General features: G+C 39.8%; 1 protein-coding gene across 2 annotated transcripts in view; it reads right to left on the bottom strand.

The window, feature by feature from the left end:
- Window positions 1-22,119, bottom strand: part of CXCL12 (C-X-C motif chemokine ligand 12) — a 134,012-nt gene that overhangs the window by 93,574 nt on the left and 18,319 nt on the right. For both annotated transcript variants that reach the window (XM_040320779.1, XM_040320780.1), the window contains exons 2-3: window positions 5,917-6,034; window positions 3,342-3,428 (exon numbers count right to left, since the gene is read on the bottom strand). In XM_040320779.1, coding sequence (XP_040176713.1) covers window positions 3,342-3,428; window positions 5,917-6,034 — 205 coding nt within the window. The remainder of the gene's footprint in view (window positions 1-3,341; window positions 3,429-5,916; window positions 6,035-22,119) is intronic.

Genomic DNA, 22,119 nt, shown 5'->3' with positions numbered 1-22,119 from the left:
TTTGAAATGTATAGTTTGTTTAGTTACCTAAAGTCTAAAGTTGCAATAGTCATTTTTTAAAGCTTAAGAGACACGTGTGTGATTGTAGCCAGCTTCTTTCTTTTTCTTGCTAAAATACAAGTGCTATGTGGAGTTAGTTAATGAGGCACTACAAGAAAAATGATCAAGTAAAACCATTAGGTTCTCAAAACAGTCCAGAGTGTATATACATCAATGAATGAAGAATTTGATTGATTTCTTTATGTTTCAACATGTTGTGCATCGATCTTTGCCTTATTAAAAAGTCCACTAGTGTTCATCGGTGGTGTGTATTTGTGTGTATAGGGCATATTTATTTTTATTTTTTGGGGGGGGGGGGGGGTTTCTCTAAAGAGATTTTGGAAGATGTTTTACTATCTATTCTCACTCATAGCTCCTGTGGTTTCTTTAATACAGCAATACCACAGGATCCTCCCCTCAAAACAAAGATGCTCCATAGAGCATATCCTCTGCACTAAGAATTCCTTTCAACTGTAAGATGAGACAGAGGTATATTTTCTTCTTATATTTCTAGAAAAAACATTTCTGATTCTCTCAGCATTACCGTCATCCCTAGGACCTTTCAAATTTTTCAGTTTATTTAATAAGGCAAAAAGCAATGTGCAAGCTACAGTTACTCACAACAACCAATGAGAAGTAATATTTCAGACTGCTCCAAGGAAGCATTTAACTGTTAAATGCATTTTCCAATAACCCTCAACCTTTACATTGCTTTGTTAGTCTTGATTTTTACCAGACCTGTGAAAAGTAATCTGATAACACTGCCTTTCTAATTTAGAAGCAATAAGAATCTGTAGTTGGATGTTAAGAAAATATGTTTCTCTATATTAGAAATGTACCATGGTGGGCACATTTATGAAGAAATCAAGAAAATATTGAATCTTAGGCCTCATACACACGACCGTTTTCCTCAAAAGAATCCATCAAGAAACTTGGTGGGAGAGCTTTTTTGCCGAGGAAAATGGTTGTGTGTACGTTTTTCATCGAGGAAACTGTCGAGGAACTTGACGAGGAAAAAAGAGAACAAGTCTCAATTTCTTCGTCATGTTCCTCGTCGGGCTCAGAATAAAGTATGAGGCTGGGAGCGCACCTTCGGTAAAAGTAGCATTTGTAATGGAGATAACACATTTTTCACGCTGTAACAGACTGAAAAGTGCAAATCGTCTCTTACCAAACTTTTACTTAACACGCAGTAACATGAGATTAGCAAAAGCAGCCCCAAGGGTTGTGCCAGTGGAATCGAACTTCCCCTGCCATTGTATGTGTTGTACGTCACCGCGTTTAAGAACGAGGAGATTTTGTCTTGACCGTGTGTACGCAAAGTTCCTCGACAAGCCTAACAAGTCTTTTCCAACTAGTTCCTCGGTCGTGTGTACGAGGCCTTAAGCCTCGTACACACGGCCGAGGAACTCGACGTGCCAAACACATCGAGTTCCTCGGCCAGTTCAGCACTGAAGCCGCCGAGGAGCTCGGCGGGACGAGAGCTCCCATAGAACAACGAGGAAATAGAGAACATGTTCTCTATTTCCTCGCCGAGCTCCTCGTCGGCTTCCTCGGCCGAAAGTGTACACACGGCCGGGTTTCTCGGCAGAATTCAGCCAGAAACTCGGTCGGAAGCTGAATTCTGCCGAGGAAACTGGTCGTGTGTACGAGGCCTAAGTCCTGTTTCATATCGTTATCAAGGTATGCCCTATACCAAATGTATGCAATGCGTAAATGAATTCCATAATTACACATTTAAACATTTAGATCAAGATAAAGGGTCAGTCTGCCTGAAACAGGCGTTTCAGTTTTTGGCAGATGCTTAATAGTTAATTAACTGGACAATTTCTTATGTCGTGAGGACTCTCGATTTCAAGGGGACCTCACTCTCCTTGTTGGATTTTTTTATTTTACATTATGAAATATGTAAAAGAAGATGAAGGAACACGTGGGAAACTACCAAATTTACCAGGTGGACAGGAACAGAGTTGGAAACTGACATAAAAAAATGCTAAGAGCTACTTCAACCTCCAGGTTCTATCTACAACTAAAACAATACTTTTGGATGGACTGATCCTTTAATTCAAAAAGTACATCTCATCATCTACTGCTACATCTTGTTTTGTAATAATAATATAGTTTGAGAGAAATGAAAGAGAATGGAAGTGCTGTGAGAGATGTTACACTTAGACATCTCCAATTGTTGAGCGGGCTTTTCCTGTCTGTTAACAGAACACTTCAGTGACTACAAAGCAATGGTATGTCTTCCTATGTTTGTATTATGGCACTTGCCTGTTAGGTTTTGGCATAAAAACAAACCCAATGTTTTGATGCAGGTTAAAAAAATATTCACAAAACCCCCGGAGGCAGCTGGAAAGGGGTTTTCTTTGTGCAAGCTGTGGAGAGTGGGAACAGATGGAGAGCGCATTTCTGTGAACCTCAAAATTAAACATGGAGGCAGCTGACAAAACCGCTTTCACTTTGAAAAAGTAGCAAAAAAAGTTTGCTTTCTGAAACTATAGTTGCATTGCATTGTTACATGATAACATGTTAAACAGTGTTAACATATTATTTTTAAGGCTTTAGGTTTATTCATAATAAAAAGAAGTCATATATATCTATGCCTATCGTGACAGTACCATGTGCTTACTGTACCAACTAATAGCACCTGTAAAAAGTAAAGTTTTAGTTTTTCCAGGAAAACTGGTTATCTGCCCACACTTCACCTACACAAACACCGGGCACTAATCTACTTTTAATGAAACCTGTGACCCTTTCCCTAGAAAAGATAATATTTCAGTAAGTGCAAGGCATATCCCAACCTCCCTCCATCACAGTCCAATAAGTAGCACAGGCTATATTAAATATATTTATATATATATATGTAAATATATATTTATATGTAGAGGCAAAAAAAGCAAGGGCAAGAATGATGAATGTATGGAAGTTGGAAGGTGCAGAGCTTGAATTACATTTGTAACTTTTGATAATATCTATCCTTCCAAATTCCTAAATTTTACATTAAACTCACAGCATAAATGTCTGAACCTTGCAATGTATAGCTGAATGGGTTTCACCTATGGTTTTGATTGGCTTTGAAGGCACCTCTAGGACTCTGACTATGTCAGTTTCTGCTTATTAAGGATGTCCCGGCAATATGAAGGAGTACCCTCAGGCCCTTGGCAGCATGGGGGTAATTAGGCTCAGCACAAGATACATTACAAGATTCCGGGTTACAGGTGTGTAGGTGCCCATGGATGATGTGTCTTAACACATTTCATGCCGAGGTGGAGGCTGTACATCTGTTGTCTCCTGCTTACTTGTTCAAAGCTTTCTCCAGGTACTCCTGGATCCATTTAATCTTGGGGTCCAAGCAAATCTGTTTCCCATTATGCTTCAGACGAGCCCTATGGAGTAACAAGGTTGGGGTAAAAAAGGTTTAGGGAGAACTAGTACAAAAGGCAGAGAAAATCCATTATCAATGGGGACAAAACCTGTAAATGCTATGATTTAAAGAAACCTCTTCCTGTAAACCGCTTGGAGGCCTAGTGCCACATTTTTTCAGATACGCCATAAGAATGTCTACATTTAACAGAACACAAAACTTCAGTACGGAGAATAATTTTATACTGAATTAGAAAACAGAACTCTAGTGAGAATGAGTACAGAAATACACATAGATATTTGAAGTAACACCTATTCTGATTTAGTTGCAAAAAGCAGCAAGCCTAAAGAAAATACCTCAGGTGTAAAACCCTAAAATTATTAATTATTAAAAATACATTTTAAATAACTTAAAGTGGTTGTAAAGTCACTTTAATTACTAACTAGTATGTCCTCTGTTATATCAGGTTAAATCGCTCAGTGCCATTGTTTTTTTAAATGATGCGGTGCAATACTTCATCAGTCAGCTGATGTTCAAGCGCTCTCTTGCTGAGGACTACAGAGGTAGGGGCTGAGGTTCCCTTTGACATCACCGGGAGGAGAGTAGGAGAGCCTCGGGTGGTCACGTGATCGCTCAGCAGCAGACTTTAGTAAGGTATCATTTTTAAATTACAATGGCACTGAACGATTTACTAGTTAGTAATGAAAGTTATTAGGCATAGTATGGCAGCAGACATAGAGGGGGGGGGGGAGATGATGAGGACAGCAAAGCACAGAGCAGGGCTGCTGCTGACAGAGGCACGTAAACTGACCACGGTGTCAGGGCTCAGCAGCCATGATATACTGTGGTCAGTTTACAGGGGAGGGCAGAACCAGGCAGGTTCAGCCAGGTTTTTTAGGTGGCAGAAAGGGCCAAATGACACAGCACAAGCACTGTGCTGTATAACATGCTTTAAAGGAACAGGATCCAATGTTTTTTTGGTTAACAAACACTTTAACGTAAGAGTTTGAACCTTTGCTGTCACTTGATGTTTAACAGGTGTTGCTCTGTCAACTGCCTGACCTCACGCAACTTCTGAGTCTGCATAACAGTGTCAGTTAAATGAGCCTTATAATTGCTTACATTTCCTGATACCAGGTATGTCAAACTGGTAGGCAGGATGTGTCCCTTGCACTCCTCAGCCAGTTTAAGAACTTTGTGTAGACAGGCAGCAAATAAAAAAAATAAAAACAGTGAAAATGTGTGCAGACAGATTCAAGCAAACCAAGAAAAGCAAAAAATTAGGGGAATATAAATTGTTCATAAGTAAGTCAACACAACTACAACATTTGAAGACTTAGGGGTCAATTCACTAAAAGTTAAATATCGACTTACAAAATGTGTTAAAATAACGCATATGGAAACAATTGTACAAATGTTAAATTCACAAAAAATTTGCTCATGCAGTAAAATACCGGTAATGCAATAATTGTTGTGTATTAGGGTAGCTGGTTGTTAGGGTGCGGGCTGGGAAGCCTTAACAATGAATAACTCATCAGCTGGATTACCTGCTGACAGCTGAATGGAAAAAAAATGCCGGGAAATAAAACAGTGGAGGTACCCCCAATCCATACCAGACTATTTTAAGGGGAACCCCACTGCAATTTTGTTCTAAAATGCTGTGGGGTCCCCCCAGTATCCATACCAGACATTTATCGGAGCATGCAGCCTGGCAGGCCAGGAATGGGGGAGACAACCGAGCGCCCCCGCTCCAGACCCATACTAGGCCACATGCCCTCAATATGGGGGGGGTGCTTTGGATGAGGGAGGCTCTGAAACAACAAGGGGGCCCTCAGATCCCTGCCCCCCTATGTGAACGAGTAGGGGTACATAGTATACTCCTACTCATTCACCAAAAAAGTTTAAAAAGTAAATAAAAACACACACAAAAAAATGTCCCCCCGTGTAGATCCATCGTCAATCACTATGCCCACCACCACTGCCAAACCAAAAAAAGAAAAAAAAACTCTGGTCTGGATGAAGGCAGCTCCACCATCTGACAGCTCTTGAATAAGTAAGGGGTGTGGCCACCTGGTGAAGGCTCTGGGTGACCACGCCCCCTTGTGACATCACTGGCCACAGGCAGGACATTGTGGGGTGGCAATGCTGACAAATGGTGGGAGCCTTCATCGGGACCAGAAGTTTTTTTTTTTAAGATCAGCGGCGGTGGCCGGCGTCGTGACTGATGATGGATCTACACTGGGGGAATTTTTTTTTTTTTAATAAAGGGATTGTCAAAAACGATCTATTGTCTTTTTTTTGCACTACACTTTTTTGGGGGGTGAATGAGTAGGGGTACCCCCTAACTCATTCACACAGGGAGGCAGGACCTGGGGGCCCCCTTGTTAAAGGGGGCTTCCAGATTCCGATAAGCCCCCCACCCGCCTCCCTTGAGTTTAGTTCTAAAGAATGTTTCAGACATGTCTTTATTTTTCCTTTCTAAAGTTTGTACAATGTTTGTTTATACTTACACAATCTGCAGTGAGCAGTTGGTAGTGGAGAGGATCTTCAGGTGTTTGATATTGCTCTTGGCCACGTTGGTTTCAAAGTATCTGCAGGGACATCGGTAAGTCAAGCTGACTGGTTTCTCTGTAGGATCAAAGGATGAACATTAGGAATGAGTTCCCCACATGCATCACATACATTTAACAACAAGTCAACACTGCATTCTTTACAGCAACCTCCTGGTAGAAACTGTTCATATTTTCTTTGTCGGAGGTTATCATGTTGTTAAGCAATTACAGGAAAAAAATAAAAACAGGGGATATGAAAGAAAGCTTCTGGAATCAAGGGGATTTAAGTACTGTATTAAATATACGCAAAACAGAGTTTGCTTGACTATTTAAGAAGACTCTGCTTGTAGAATAATAATTATGTTGATATGTAAGAGTAAAGCACTTATAAAAATATAGCAACATGTATGCCTATGGATGATGTTTTAAAATAACCAATGCTCCTTAAGTGCCGGTTCACACTACCGCGACTTGGGATCCGACTTGTGTCGCCCCATATCGCGCGATATGAGAAATTTAATTGCAGTAAATGAGAGCCATATACACCATGTAATGTACACTACTGAAGTCGCTCCGACTTCAGAAGAGATTCCTGTACTACTTCAAGGCGACTTCTATGCACCTTGTACCCATTGATTTCAATGGAAGTTGCCTCCAAAGTCGGATCTCCATCTTAACTGAAGCAACTTTACAGGAAAGGAAAATAGTTTACTCAGGCAAACCCCTCCCTCCCACAGAGCTGATTATTGTTTGATTGGCCACTGGCAAAGTCGCCTGTCCTAGAGGCAACTTCAAGTCGTGTTGTAAGTTGCTCCAAGTCGCGTTGAAGTCGCCTTGCAAAGTCGCGCTGTAAGTCGGGTTGCCCCTGTGTGAACCGGTGTAGTGTCACATTCCGCTCCCTATCACAGATTGCTCCGGAAGTGACGTTCCATTGCCGCCATCTTGCTACACCCCACACCATTGCACAGTAATAATAGAGTGTGAAGGGGGCAAGCGGACATCTTGTTACACCCACCGGAGTTTTAGATGTCACAGTTATTTTTAACACAAAACGAAGCTTATATATTTAAATACAGTATTTGTAAATCCGACGGACTGTTTACATGTTAAATGTGAAAATCAGACGTGTTCTGTCACATTATCAAACCTGTAAAATCAGCAGTTTTGCTGCTGCTTTAAAAATGTAACATGTAAACAGTCCGTCGGATTTCCAAATACTGTAATTAAAGCATATAAGCTCCGTTTTGTGTTGAAAATAACTGTGAAATCTAAATCTCCGGTGGGTGTAAGAAGATGTCCGCTTTCCCCCTTCACACTTTATCATTACTGTGCAATGGTATGGGGTGTAGAAAGACGGCGGTGATAAAACGTCACTTCTGGAGCAATCTGTGATGGGGAGCCGAATGTGACAACAGCAGGAGTTTTTCTCTGTTAAGTATGCTGGCCATAAATATTATTTTATTTGATCAGCACATGCAGCCAATCGGCTGCAGTGTTGATCAGTGTATTCTGATAGTGGAGGAGTACACCGAGAAGTATTACCTCGCTTTCCCGCTGGCTGATGAAAAAAAAAAAAAGAATGATCCATTTATGGCTGCTTAACTCACATAAATTGTGTTTTTTTGGTAGATACTATAACAGATACTTGAAAGATCACTTCCCTTGGGCCGCTAGCAGGGGTTAAAAGCGCCTCGCTAGTGTCGCTAAAACTAGAAGCGTTTAACCGTCAACGCCCGCCCGCTTGGGCCTGTGTGAAAGCAGCCCTAATGTGATACAGGCATACCCCACTTTTAAGTACACAATGTGGTTTATTTACTAAAGCTGGAAAGCGCAAAATCAGGCTCACTTCTGCACAGAAACCAATGAGCTTCCAGGGTTGATTACCAAAGCTTAAGTGAACAAGCTGGGATTAGAAGCTCATTGGTTTCTTTGCAGAAGTGAGCCTGATTTTGCGCTTTCCAGCTTTAGTAAATAAACCCCATTGTGTATTTAAAAGTGAGGTTTTCCTGTATTTACCATATATTCATATCTTCCTAATGCATGTGTTTTAAATTACAAAGCTTGATTGACATCTGTGAATGTCTGTTGAATGTCACAATCACTGTTTTATAAATATGCCAATGGTGTTTTCCAAAATTTCTATGAGTTAGCAATCAGAACATCAATCAATTATTGTAATAGTAATAATAATACATTTCAAACTTTTTTCATGAAACATCTAACATGGAACACACGTTTTCTACTTCTATTCGTGAAAAAGTAATGCAATATACAACACACATAACAACATCCTCCCCCACCAACACACTCACACACAGATATGCCTGCACAAGCTGTAGATAGTAAAAGGATATAAGACCTTAGGGACTACATGGATAAAGAAAATACCAGCGAGATTAGGGTGGAACATTACTTAATTGCTTTATGTAGGCAGTGATTGCAATTAGACAAGATGAGGGAAAAGATAAGACAGCTCCCAGCTGTATTATGCCCTCCTTTATTGTTTTTTAACCTCAGGCTACAAAGAAATCTAAATTGGAAGCAGAGGAAACAAAACCCTGTGAGGAAAATTAAAGTTTACCTGCTAGAAAAAGAATAAACCCTTTTTGTTAGATTGGGCATAAAAACAAAGCACTAGGCATTAGGCATTCATACCAACGCATTCTGGAAACGCATGCAGAGAGATACGTTTCTATGTTCATTCTGGGAACATGCAAAAATAAAATAAAACACTTGAAAATTGCGAGTTAATTGTTAATGGCACTCCAAACACAGCTAACAAACGCGTATTTTGTCATTTGACAAAACGCGCAAAGCTCAATAGATCCTAGGCGACTAAAAAAAGGGCTCAAATGAATGGGCTGCCCTATGCTTTTTACGCAAAAAAAAGTGTGAAAAAACACAAAACAAATGCGACGAGAGTGAATGGGACACTTGAGGCAGATTTTATAGCTGAACTCCAGCAGCCAAGTTGCTCCAAACAAACTGTTGTCTTCACTAGTAGATGAAGGAGCTGGGAGCACTGAGCCTCAGCTACATACAGTATACAGTGCTGTGTCCCGGTGTTCTATCGATACGTGTTCTCCGTCGAATAGTGCCTGCGCATGCGCAGGACATAGCCGCACTCTAGCTGATTTGGCGATCAGCGTGAGTGATGTGACCATGGTGCATTCGTGCATCACAGGAGGCAGTTTTTGACAGGAGAGAGAATATGGCGGACACTATTAAAAGCTATTCACAGAGCAGAGGGACACTTTAGTTCTTATATTGTGCCTGGCTGTTGCGGGCGATGTTTCAGTCTGCTCAAGGTTGCCCTTTGTCATTGTTGCACGGCGGCTTTAGTGTCTTGATCAGCGCCTGTTGCCTGTGTCTAAGGGCGGGTGACAAAACCCGCTCTTCAACACAGCCACAAGCCGCCCTGCAACAGCGATGCATAATGTAACAACTATGGTGTCCCTCTGCTCTGTATATTGCTTTCAATTATGTCTGTGAAATTCACTCTCCCATCAAAAACTGCCTCCTGTGATGTGCGCATGCGCCATGGTCACGTCACTCCAGCTGATCGGGAAATTGGCTGGAGTGCGCCTCCGTCTTGCGCATTCACGGGCACTATTCGACAAAAGGCACATATCGATAGAACACCGGCAGTTTGATGGGAACTATCCTTTCCAAGATAGGCCGAGTGAGAGATTGTGACGTCATACACCTGCCTCTTCCCCTCAAGCTTTATATTCATTCATAGAATACAAAGTTCCCTGTAAAAGGATGAGCATCACTCAGTTTTATTATGGGCGTGATACCATGCTATGAGTTTTTGAAACTGACAGCGGCGGTCTGAGCCACTGTACTAATCATCCAATGTTAGTACAACGATCTCCCCCACTGAGCTGGACCCCCCCCCTGCCAGAACACTCCGGGGTCCCGCTGATCAGGAGTGAGTCGACTGCTCATTTTCCAGCATGCATATCCGATAGAAGCAGGCCGAAATACTGGTTTCTGTTGGACCAGCTGTCATACACACAGCCCAAATGTCAAACTGTTTTTATTGTGTTTTTACAAACGATTTTGTTTACCTTATATGCATTTATGTTATGAAACTTTTCGTGCCAGCATATTTCATATCAGAGATCGGTCTCAAAATAAGAACTTTGGTATTGCTTTTGAACATCCATATTCTAAATTGTTACCAACAGCTGGGATTCAAATCTGTTCAGCAGTAAAATGTCTTCCAAGTGTAAAGCAGTTCCAAATGGGATCCTGACTTTCAGTTTCAATGGCAATTTATATTCAAACATCATTTTCAGTTTAAATATAACTTTATTTTGGGAAGTTTAATTTAATTCTTGGAACCAACTTGTCTGTATACTTGCAGGAACTCATATGATATCATATGATATCCCCAACTAGCTTGTGTACACAAAAGCAGATATACAATATCTATTTGCTGCCTTACTAACAATTTTTGCTCCTGGCAAATTTAATTTGTGAGTAAATTATTCAAAAAAGTCCTGTTTTGCATTGTTGTTTATTCTAGCCTCCCGTGTGAATGGCCCTAAGGATGAAAAAAGTATATACAAATTACTGCAGTCTTTATTCAAAGCAATAGGACACAGTTTAAGGGCCAGTTCACGCCACATGTAGTCCAGTGCATTTTTTTTAAGCATCAAAAGATGCGGCGTTGCAGCGTCCTAAGGATTCTGTGAATTGAGAAGGAGTATCACAATCTCATCTCTTACAAACACAAAATGCCTTGTACCCAATGAAAAAGATATTTATGAATGGCTGAATTGCCTAATGAGTGAACCATTGTGAGAACTGTACTGGAGCTGTGAGTACTAGGTGGTCCCTTTAAACGCTTCAATGTAAGGATAATACTAAGTATGTGCCCTAAAAATGCATATGAAAGCCTGGATGAGATTATGTACATGTAGGTATCTGTTTAATTTAGGCATTTAATATTATAATGTAAAACTGTACATTGTTGCACATTTTTTTCATATACCGTATATACTCGAGTATAAGCCGAGTTTTTCAGCACATATTTTTGTGCTGAAAATGTCCCCCTCAGCTTATACTCGAGTCACCTTTTTGAGCCTGATCTCCGGAACTTTGGGGACCCGGTCCCGGCCGGCCGTAGATCCTCTAGCACACATGTAGCGCCACTCTTCCTCTACAAGTGTGCAAAGTTTGTTGTCCGTGGGACCAACGGCTGGGGAGCACCAGTTTTTCAAAGCCGGGCACCCCTTCCATAGACTCCCATGTTAAACGGAAATTTCTCTGGTGATTTGGGGACCCAGTACTGGCCGGTTGTAGGTCCCCTGGACCCGGAACTTGGCACACATGTAGCCCCATTTCTCCTCTACAAGTGTGCAAAGTTTGTTGTCTGGGGAACCTACGGCTGGGGAGCACCGATTTTCAAAGCCAGGCTCCCCTTCTATAGAGTCCCATGTTAAACGTCAGTCTAGTCATGGACACAGTAAGGTATGAGCACAGTGAGGCATGGGCACAGTGAGGCATGGACACAGTGGGACATGGGCACAATGAGGCATAGGCACAGTGAGGCATGCACATGGACACAGTGAGGCAAAGTGAGGCACAGTGAGGCATGGGCACAGTGAGACATGGACACAGTGAGGCACAATGAGGCATTCAGATGGACACCCTAGGTTTATACTCGAGTCAATACATTTTCCCATTTTTTTGTGGTAAAATTAGGTGCCTCGGCTTATATTTGGGTCGGTTTATACTCAAATATATGGTATATTTTATATAACATATCATACTAATCTGTACACGTTATTCTACTTTTATGTATTCCACAGTTCTTCAAATATAATGCAAACGCCTGGAGCTTGTTGAGGACCATCACAGGCATGTGAGGATATGCCCAGTGGTGATTGGCATTTTCTCAGGACTGGTTTAGGTGTTTTGGTTTTGTACATCTACAATTTTTCACACATAATTTAAAGTTTCCTTCTTTCATCCAGGATAGTCTTTTGTGCCTCATTAACAATGTCACAGCATCCTTTTCAATAATAACATAGGAACTAGCATAGTCTTTGTTCTACTTTGAAGACCTATCATATTATCCCACTAATCCGTATCAATAACTAGCCACACTCCTTTACCTTTGTGTCCATCCTTCACACATACATCATCCCTGTTTTACTTAGGTAAAAATGTCAGGCTGGAATGTCCTGAAATGATGTCTTAATGTGCCATTAGTGAGGGCCAGAACACACAAGACTGCACAACAGTCTCCGGTAATCTTAATTGCAGCTGCATTGTAAACTGAGCTGCCAACTAGTCAATGAAAACCTTAACTTCAGTGGGGAGCTGTAAGGCCGTAATTTGCCAACTAGGAGAAATGTCAGCATGTGTAAATAATAATGAACATAGTGAGGGGCAGGCTCATTTCATTCCCGTTACCTCTACATTCTTTTTTTCCCCTGAAATTAGTATTGTAACAAAAACAAACACATTTCTTAAATCTAAGTCAGTTGGGTTGATTTACATTACACTTAGCTTAGTGAATACTGTGAAGTTGTGTTCACTGCAATTATCTGATCACGTGCAACCAAAAAAAAACGTTTTATTTATTTCACTTGATTTGAGCATTCAGAGTGAACATTGCTTCGACCTTATGTACTAAGCAAAATTTAAAAAATGTTTTTTTTTTTGCAAAGAGTACATACAAATTAAAAAGTGAACAATCTAACCACTGTAACTTTTCCCATTTTCTTTTTGAATAGCAATCACTAAACTCAACTTTTTATTTTTTTTGCACATTTTTTTTATTATTTCTTTATTTTAGTTGTCATACATACAGAGAAATAAACATTTTCATTACCCTCCCTGGCAGTATGATTCTTTCAGATTTTAGGTGCCGAAAGCGGTACCATTATTTTGCATTGAAATTTGGCTTTTTATATTGTAGGCCTGTAATTCTTAGCAATAACTCACTTAAATCTGTCCAAACCAGAGTCTAGTAGACATCCCGGGTATAATAAAGTTTGAAACACAAAATCATAAATTATAATATAATAAATAACTTTAAATAATTATAACAAATAATAATATAATAATAATAACAATTATTCAATAATGTAATCAAATCAAAAACACTGAAATTTGCTCCGTTGCAGAATTGTCGCTGTCATTACTTTCAGTGTTTGATGACGAATTTTCCCACAAATCGCTATCGCTCAATTCTGCAAGTGATTCTAATTTTATATCTCTATTTTCTAGCTGCTCTAAAACCACTTTTGACATAAAGGGGCACTTTTTGGTTGCTATGGACAATCTCCAGTTTCAAGGCCGAAAGCACAGTATTTGTTTTATAAAAGTGCATGCAGGACACTGGACAGATCACTAGGGACAAAGGGGGTGTGTACTTATTTTATACAGTACTGTAATCTGTAAGATTACAGTATACTGTATGTGTATTGTGTTTTTCCTTTTTTGAATTTGGCGCCGATCTCTGCCCCCGTGCATCGTAACATCGCAGGGAATGGAGCTCGGCTGCACTCGGCACTGTGTGAATCGAGCGAAGGAGGGGACAGCTCGATCACACAGCGGGGAGACATCGCAGGATCCAGGGGACAAAGTAAGTAACTATGTCTGGATACTGCGATGCGATCCCGAGTCTGGCTCGGGGATACCGCTATTAGTACTGAAATTTCACCCAGAGCCATACTCAGGAACACCGCCAGGGAGGTTAATCCATCAATCATATAAATTCCAACGAATCCATTCAAAATCCAATTAGCAGCATTACTCCTATCTTAAATACATCCACAAAAACAAAAACAAAAACAAAACAATAAACTACTTATTTGAGATAGTCCCCATTCTATCCTCCGTTAGACCTGTTTCTCTTGTATGCCCTTACAACACACTTTGCTAAGAAGAAAAACCTCTACATATCTCAAGAGGCAAAAGCAAAAACTAAGAAGCCCCACAAGGGAAAGAATTCATAAAGAAAAGAGATAAAAGATAAAAAGAGAGAAGAAAAAAAAAAGAAACACTGATAGGGGAAGGGGAGTCGGAGTTGAAGGAAAAATGCATTGCGGTAAAGGTGAGTTTACAATACCATCATCCAGGGAGGTGAGGGCACCCCAAAGGCCCCCCATAAATTTAAGTCTACTGCAGGTACCAAAGATTACCACAGATGGATCGAAATTTGGCTTTCGTGAGAAGTCGGTCACGAACAGGCCTGTTGGAAAAAGTTTGTTTGATCGGTGTATTCTGACAGCGGAGGAGTCCCCACTGTCAAAATACAATAACACAGCATGAAGGATCCTCTATCCATCCATCTCAATTGTGTGGATGAAATTTCTGTGTTCACATGTTCACTAAAGGTAAAAGCTGATTGCTCATGTCAGATGAAGGGTTTTCATATGGTTAGACTAACTTTGTCCCTATGTTGCATTATTTAGGCAATATATTTGATGTAAAGTTTCATTTGGGTACAGTGGGAACTCATGCTACCTTATATTAAAGTGGAACTTTACCTAGAACAAAATGATAAAAAAAAAAAATAATGTTCTTTAGCACAGAACATACATTCCACAATAGTTATGATACCAAAATGAGTGTGCTGTAAATTGTCTCCAGCATTGCTCCGGTTTCTTGTTTCCAGAGGCTGCCATTTTGATGAAGCACAAAGCCCTTGAGGAGCTGTCGGCATATCGGCCTCTAGTGGCTCTGATTTTCACCACAATGCCAAAAATGGAGAGCAACTGAGCATGTGCAGAGCAGGGTGAGACAGTGTATAATGTCTATGTATTACTGGATTTCAAACAGCATAGGCACTTATCTTTAATGTTTTGCATAGCTATTCCTGCAAAAGGGGCCAGGCTGAAGTGACCTAGCAGGACTTAATTTGCTGAATAAAGTTCCACTTTAAATATGGCAAAACTGAAAGCACTAGTGCTGGAAAACAAGGCGTACATACGTTATTGGAAAAAATCCAGTTTTGTCCTGTGTCCTTTGTGCTCTGCATTGCTTTCTCAGTTTTATCATCCCTGCCCGGGTTACCTCTGTGAACTACAGAACACCTTTTTCTTCTGTTATGGAGATGAGAAGAGGGTAAGGTGTCCTGTATAGTCATAAACATTATTTTTGTCTTCAGATGACAAGGCAACAACGTTTTACTGACAACACCACCTGGTGAAAATAATGGAAAATAAGCATGGAAAAGACAAAATACTATCGCAGTCACCACATCTAAGGACCAGTAAACTGCAACATATTGCATTTTTTGTTCTTGGGCTCAAACACACTTTAAGGAGTTATTAAGGATGCCTGGCAGCCATTAACCTAGGGAACTGTCTGATATTCAGACCTCCCATAAATAGAAAATTATTTCAAGTTGTACATTCCTGTCAGTATGATAACATAATTCCTGTAGGACAGTATCATGTATTTCCTTGTTTGAAACAACACATAAAGTAAATTATATTTTCCAAAAATATATATCCAATGCTTTAAACAAATATCAGTGCAATGTACTAAATTTAGGCAACTTTAGCAATTTAACGTTCCCATACTGTGCATGTGTGAATGATCAGACCCCTAGGAATTCTTTTTTCACTTGACCTGTAAGTCCACGGTACAATGCATGTCAGTGTACTCTCCACAGACTGTGAACTCTAACCCTGACTTATTGCCACACAAAAAATATGGAAACTGATGACAGATTCCAACCTGACAGTTTTTGTTTGGCTTTACCAGTACACCAGGGCTGACTTTATAATCTCATTATTCTCAAGATGGTCTCACAGTAATAAAATAAATAGTATTCCATAATATTTAATTGTCTAAAAGAAATAGTAATTAAAGAGTTACAATTTGAATAAACTCAAAAAAATTTCTCCCCAAACTTCACCAACGGTGAATTGTCTATTTCTTTTAGACAATTAAATATTATGGTATAATAATTATTTCATTATTGTGAGACCATTCAAATTTTAACTCTTTAATTACTATTTCTTTTAGACAATTAAATATTATGGTATAATAATTATTCTACAATTTTCTACAGCCATACGAAGAAATAGTAAATGCAAATGGAATTCAACTAAGCCCACAAAATGTTTTCTATGTTTCTTATACATGGATTTATGTGCTATTTGTATTTGGAAAAATATAATTTTTTATGAATGACATTCATTCCACTACAACAACTATATAAGTGCCGGAGTTTGTAGTCAATAGATCCAGAGTTCCCTACAGACTAATTGCACTTTATATACAGTGAATCGCCAGTATAAGCTTCATATTTGTTTCTTTCTCCTTTAGCAGAATAATATGTATGTTCAGTAAGGCCAAACAGGATTTTATAGACGATATAAACAGAAAAGGAATGAATGATTGGAGCAATATGTCTGAGCGAGTCTATTGATAGTTCCAGTATAGATTTAAATACAGTATGTTGGCTAATTTACAACATCTTAAACCCTTTATTTATGCATTTAAGGGCTGGGCAATAGTGATGAAACCCATCTCTGGATTTAATATTTTAATAAAGCTTAAAAAAAAAAACTATGACGAATATTTATATTACAAATTCTGCACAAACATTTCATATTTGGCCCATTCAGCAGACAATTGATTTATCTGGTATGGCTGCAGATTACTTGAACAAGACCATATTTTTTTTATTTGTACTGTATGTACTGTAGTAACTGTTAAATATGACATCATCAAACCAAATCCAAAGAGAAACTATAAAGTATTTTCTGTGGACATGCATTTTGAGCTATCGTAATGTATGGTAACTAATGTAAATCTCAGAATATTTTCTTTAAATGGCTTTAACATTGTTTACATGTCTGATGTACTTTAATCACATTACTGTTTATACATTCCCCACTGATGATTAGCTAGGTTTTACTGCAATCACTTAGTCTGCCTTATCAACAACTGCTGAGATAAAAATTACTAAAGTAAAAGCACTATTTACATTTAAAAGTGTTCTGTTCTTTAAGCTGGCCACTGTGCAAATTTTTCTGATAAACTGGGCAACATTTACTTCAATGGGTATCCTTGTTGGCTCCATCCCTGCCCCATTTTTCAATTCAAGGAGATAGGCAGAAAACTGTCAGCTGTCAGAATGCAAAAGCCAAGCAGGGGAATTTGTCCATCCAAGATTTGTAACATGGATGGAGGAACTTGCAGTCTCAATGAAAACAATTATGTATTTTATTTTATTGGTTATCGTATTAACCTTAATGTGAGATATATTGAGAATTGCTCTAGTAAGGCCACATCTAACATATGGGTCCTTTTTTTTAAATGGACATGGGAAGGGCTCAAATCCAGGCAATTATATTAATAAAAGGATAGAAAAAGTTACTTTCAGTGTCGGCACCACAGGTGAGGTTTTAATCAGCTGTCGGATGCATGCCGCCTCCATTGCGAGTAAGGCCTCGTACACACGATAGGTTAAACAGAGGACAACGGTCTGATGGACCATTTTCATCGGTCAAAACCGATCGTATGTGGGCCCCATAGGTTATTTAACCATCGGTTAAAAAAAAGCCAACTTGCTTTAAATTTAACCGATGGATTCCTAACCGATAGGTCAAAACCGATCGTTAGTAGGCACAACCATCGGTTAAAAATCCACGCATTCTCAGAATCAAGTCGACGCATGCTTGGAAGCATTGAACTTCTGTTTTTTCAGCAGATCGTTGTGTTTTACGTCACCGCATTCTGACACGATCGTTTTTTTAACCGATGGTGTGTAGGTGCGACAGACCATCAGTCAGCTTTATCGGTTAACCGATGAAAACGGTCCATCGGTCCGTTCTCATCGGATGGACTTATCGTGTATACGCGGCATAAGGGAACTCGGCAGTGTAGCCTTTCAGCTTCTCGCTGGGAACCCTACTGCATATGCGCGAGGTTCCGCTCCTCTCTCCTACTGGCCTGGCGACAGGGGGAGGAGGAGGGTGGAGAAGGGAGCCCCAGCCATAGCATCAATACCCGCGGTTGAGGCTCCCAGAAGTGGGGAAAGCATACCTGTGAAATACAGGTATGCTGTCCCCCCGAAAGGTGCCAAATGTGGCACCAGAGTGGGGCAGTACAATGAGCGTAAGTTCCCCTTTTGGGTGGATCTTCACTTTAAGTAACACATTTAATATATCTAAGGTCAAGAGAACATAGATTAGGACTGTAAAAAGGATTAGGGGAAATGTAATGAATATGTAAGAAAGAAGATTTTTCTGTTTAGGAAGGGGTTATTTACAGTAAACGTGGGTAAAGTGCGGGACGTTTTACCCAATTAAGTGGAAATTATAAAAACAGTAATGGAATTAAAAGAAGGACTCGATAATTTTCCTGCATGTAATAAAATCTAAAGTTATAATAACGAAAGGCAAAAAGAGAAATTCGTTTTTTTACACCTTTGTGGTAGAATTGGCAGTATTTACCTACAGGAATTTGCCTTACCTACAGGAATTTGCCTTCCTCAAAAACAAATCTCTGCACTGGATAGACATCATGAAGAGGAGAGAGGAAACCACATTGTGATGTAAAAGCCAGTGTTCCAAGTTGCACTCTGCAAATAAGTCCTTGGTTGGAATGAAATGCATTAGAAGATGGAGGCTCAGGTGGTTTTCCTGTGCGTGTGTGTTTGTGTTAAATTATTGTGCAGAATACTTTGTTTACAGCAACACTGGGCACTCAAGTGACCTCCCGCGGCTCTCTTCCTCTCCTCCCAGCTGACGTCAGTGGGGGATCTGGGTCCCTCCCTCTGCAGTGCTCGGAGCAGTAAAGAAAAAAAGTATTTTGCACAAATATTTAACACAAACACACATACAGCACATATATAATCCTGGAACAGAATGGATTACAGAATTTCTTAATGCTAATGCTACAGACTCCTGAGCTGACAGGTAGGGAGGGAGGGGGAAAGGAGGAGAAAATACAGGAAACTGGCAGGATCAACCAGATAAATAAGACATCCCCTACAAATAAGCCCTAATGCGTGTTCTGTAGCCAAAATCAAAGCGGACTTCCAATCAAAAGTGGAACTTCCGCTCATTTGTCTCCTCCCCCCCTCCATTGCCACATTTGGCATCTTTCAGGGGGGGAGGGTAGAACAGGTACCTGTAAATGACAGGTATCCATCCCCACTTCTGGAAACGGTGCCGTGATGCTGTCCCTCAGAAGTTTGCCCCCCCTCCTCCTTCCTTGGCCGCCAGGCCAATAAGAAAGTGCAGCGCTCTTCACGCATGCACAGTAGGGAACTGCCATTCCTTACCAGGAATGGCAGCGGCAGCACCCGACCGCTGATCTAAAAATCGGCTGGGGTGCCGACATTGTGGGAACCCTAGACAGGTAAGTGTCCTAATATTAAAGGTCAGCAGCTACAGTATTTGAAGCTACTGGCTTTTGATTATTTTGTGGGGGATGGGGGACGGGGCAGAGCACCTCTTTAAAATTAAAACCTGGTCTTATTTTTAGGAGAAACACTGTACAACTACATATTTAAAAAACAAAAGCAAAAGCATTGTTTACAAAAATGCTCAAATTCAGGGAAGTATGAGAAAGAAGTGAGATTTTCTCATTGTCATGTTTCTATTTTGATTGCTAGTTTAAAAAACGCTTGTTCATTTGCACTCATGTTTTTCTCATCATAGTCATAGATATTATTTACAGATGGCACATATATTCATGGAGGTAATGATCATTAAATAGTAACTTTTTGGTCCTTACTGTATCTTACATCAAACACAGATGAATACTTTTCTGGGGAAATAGAGAGGAAAAAAAACTTTGTTGACAGAAAAGAATGTCAATATACATTGGTTAAATTGACAAAGCAGGATATAAAGAAATCCCAGATTGCCTTATAAATTATATACTCAGGCCAAGTGTAACTTGATTTTCTACAGATGGGAATGTTTACAAAATTAGAAATTCTTAAAAATGTAGACGTTTTAAAAGAGAAGAAACGATTGGTTCAGTATGAAGATGTGCTGCTTACCCATCAAAAGCATATATAAAAGGCAGTAATCATTGAATTAAAAAAATAAATTAGTATGGGCTAGTATCGCACACCGTCAGAAATTACATGCAAGTGAATGAGAGCCGTCTTAATGTACACTACTGAAGTCGCTCCGACTTCGGAAAAGGTTCCTGTACTACTTCAAGGCGACTTGTACCCATTGATTTCAATGGAAGTCGCCTCCAAAGTCGGATCACTGTCTGAACAGAAGCATTTTTACAGGAAGAGAAAATAGTTTTCTCAGGCAAACCCCTCCCTCACACAGAGCTGATTATTGTTTGATTGGCCACTGGCAAAGTCGCCTGTCCTGGAGGCGACTTGAAGTTGCTCCAAGTCGCACTGAAGTTCTCGCAAAGTCGCGCTGGAAGTCGTGTTGCCCCTGTGTGAACCGGCACTTAGGCAACGAGGTACTAAAAAGGCTACATTCTAAACCAGCTTGGCTAGAGTATTTCTGATTCTACACTTTTTCGAATCTACACTTTGTTTGGGTATAAAAATAAAGAAATTAATTATTTAGTAAAATCACTGTTATGTAAGCTATTTGTTACTACATTTTGAAGTTATTAGCACTTACCAGTATATATTCTTATATGCTAACAGGCTGGCATGGAAAATAAATGTTGGTGTATGTAAACTCACCTTTAGTAAACCATACCCAAGGTATATGTCGTGCCATTTTAACAGTGTTTTTGATGCAGATGTATCCATATTTCATTTAAATACCTGTTTACAAGTATGGAGTTTTTCTAATTAAAAATGTTAACAGACATCCAGGGCCGGACTGACAACTCATGGGGCCCCCGGGCAATAGGAGATTATGGGGCCCCCAGGCAATAGGCCACACAGAATACACACACACACAGACAGTATACATACACAGTATTCACACACAGACACACAATATACATACACAGTATACATACACACAGTGAAAAGGTACTGGAGAGGCGGGGCAGCTATAATCTTGGGATTTTTAGACCAAAAGGATGTCGGTAAGGGATATTTCAGGGACAGATGTAAAAAAACACAGATTTTTACATACTGTCCCTGGTTTTACTGAGGCTGGCAACCCTGTAGGGGACCCCTAGTGGAATGGGTAGTGCCCGAGTGCCCGAATGGTCAGTGTTCCCCTGCAGACATCCACAGATCCAAACTACAGGAGAGCTGTCTGCTTTTTTTCAGTGATACAGAATCTACAGATTTAAGTGAATCGAACGCTTTGGTTCCAGATAATGCAATCATTTTGTCTCTCTTTTATTCCCAGTGAAGGTCTTCTTCGAGAGCATTTACAGTAGCTTTGTGTTATATTTCAGCAACAGGAATTTGGAAATAAAAGACAGATTCGGGTTAGGTACCAGCGGATGTAGTCTCTCTTATTAACCATAATTAGTAATTACCCAATTTATATGTCACGTCATCCCTGGACTCCATGCTGTTAATTATTTTTATGTCTGTGAAGCTACGATGGTGTGTAAAATTGAACCATAACTCGTGCATGTAAATCTTTGAAAGTTTATTGATGTACATAGATGTCTGTTGGGGTGGGGGATGGTTAAGATTCTTCAGCTTTAATTTCTACCCTCATGGAGGTATTTGCAGCCAACCTTAACATTTTAGTTTTTAGAGGAATGTCAACTCCTCTTATCTTCAACAGATCTGCTACCATTAACCCTACAAAGTGAACAAACACATATGACATGGAAAGCAATAGACTTTCCAGTGGGGACATTTGAAAGTTAAGTGGTAAATAACTGTCCAAGATCAATGACTTTATTAGGTTACAGAAGACATGAACTCCTTGACTTCTCTACTAGTGTATGATAATTCTGTGTCAGCAGCAGGTCAGTAGCTGTTTTTATGGTCAAAGGTCAACCTGTCATCGACCTCAATAGTGACATTGTCATAACTCTATTGTATTATTAGTGATTGTTATTGTTGCAAAAAGAACATATTTCATTTGCCTCTAACTGCCCCAAGCAAGCATGTTACACTTAAATTAACTCATTATAAGCACACTTGTAAAAACAGTCTATTTTGGGTTGACCATTTTGCTTAAAAGTCATCGACCTAAAAACACTGTATTAAAACTCAGACAAGGAAAGCATTAAAGTTAATCAAATATGCATTGTAAACAAACAGATATT

Source organism: Rana temporaria, chromosome 8, assembly GCF_905171775.1.
Source record: "Rana temporaria chromosome 8, aRanTem1.1, whole genome shotgun sequence".
NCBI lineage: Eukaryota > Metazoa > Chordata > Amphibia > Anura > Ranidae > Rana > Rana temporaria.
The sequence above is the reverse complement of the archived record's forward strand: the minus strand, read 5'-3'. Positions and strand labels throughout refer to the sequence as shown.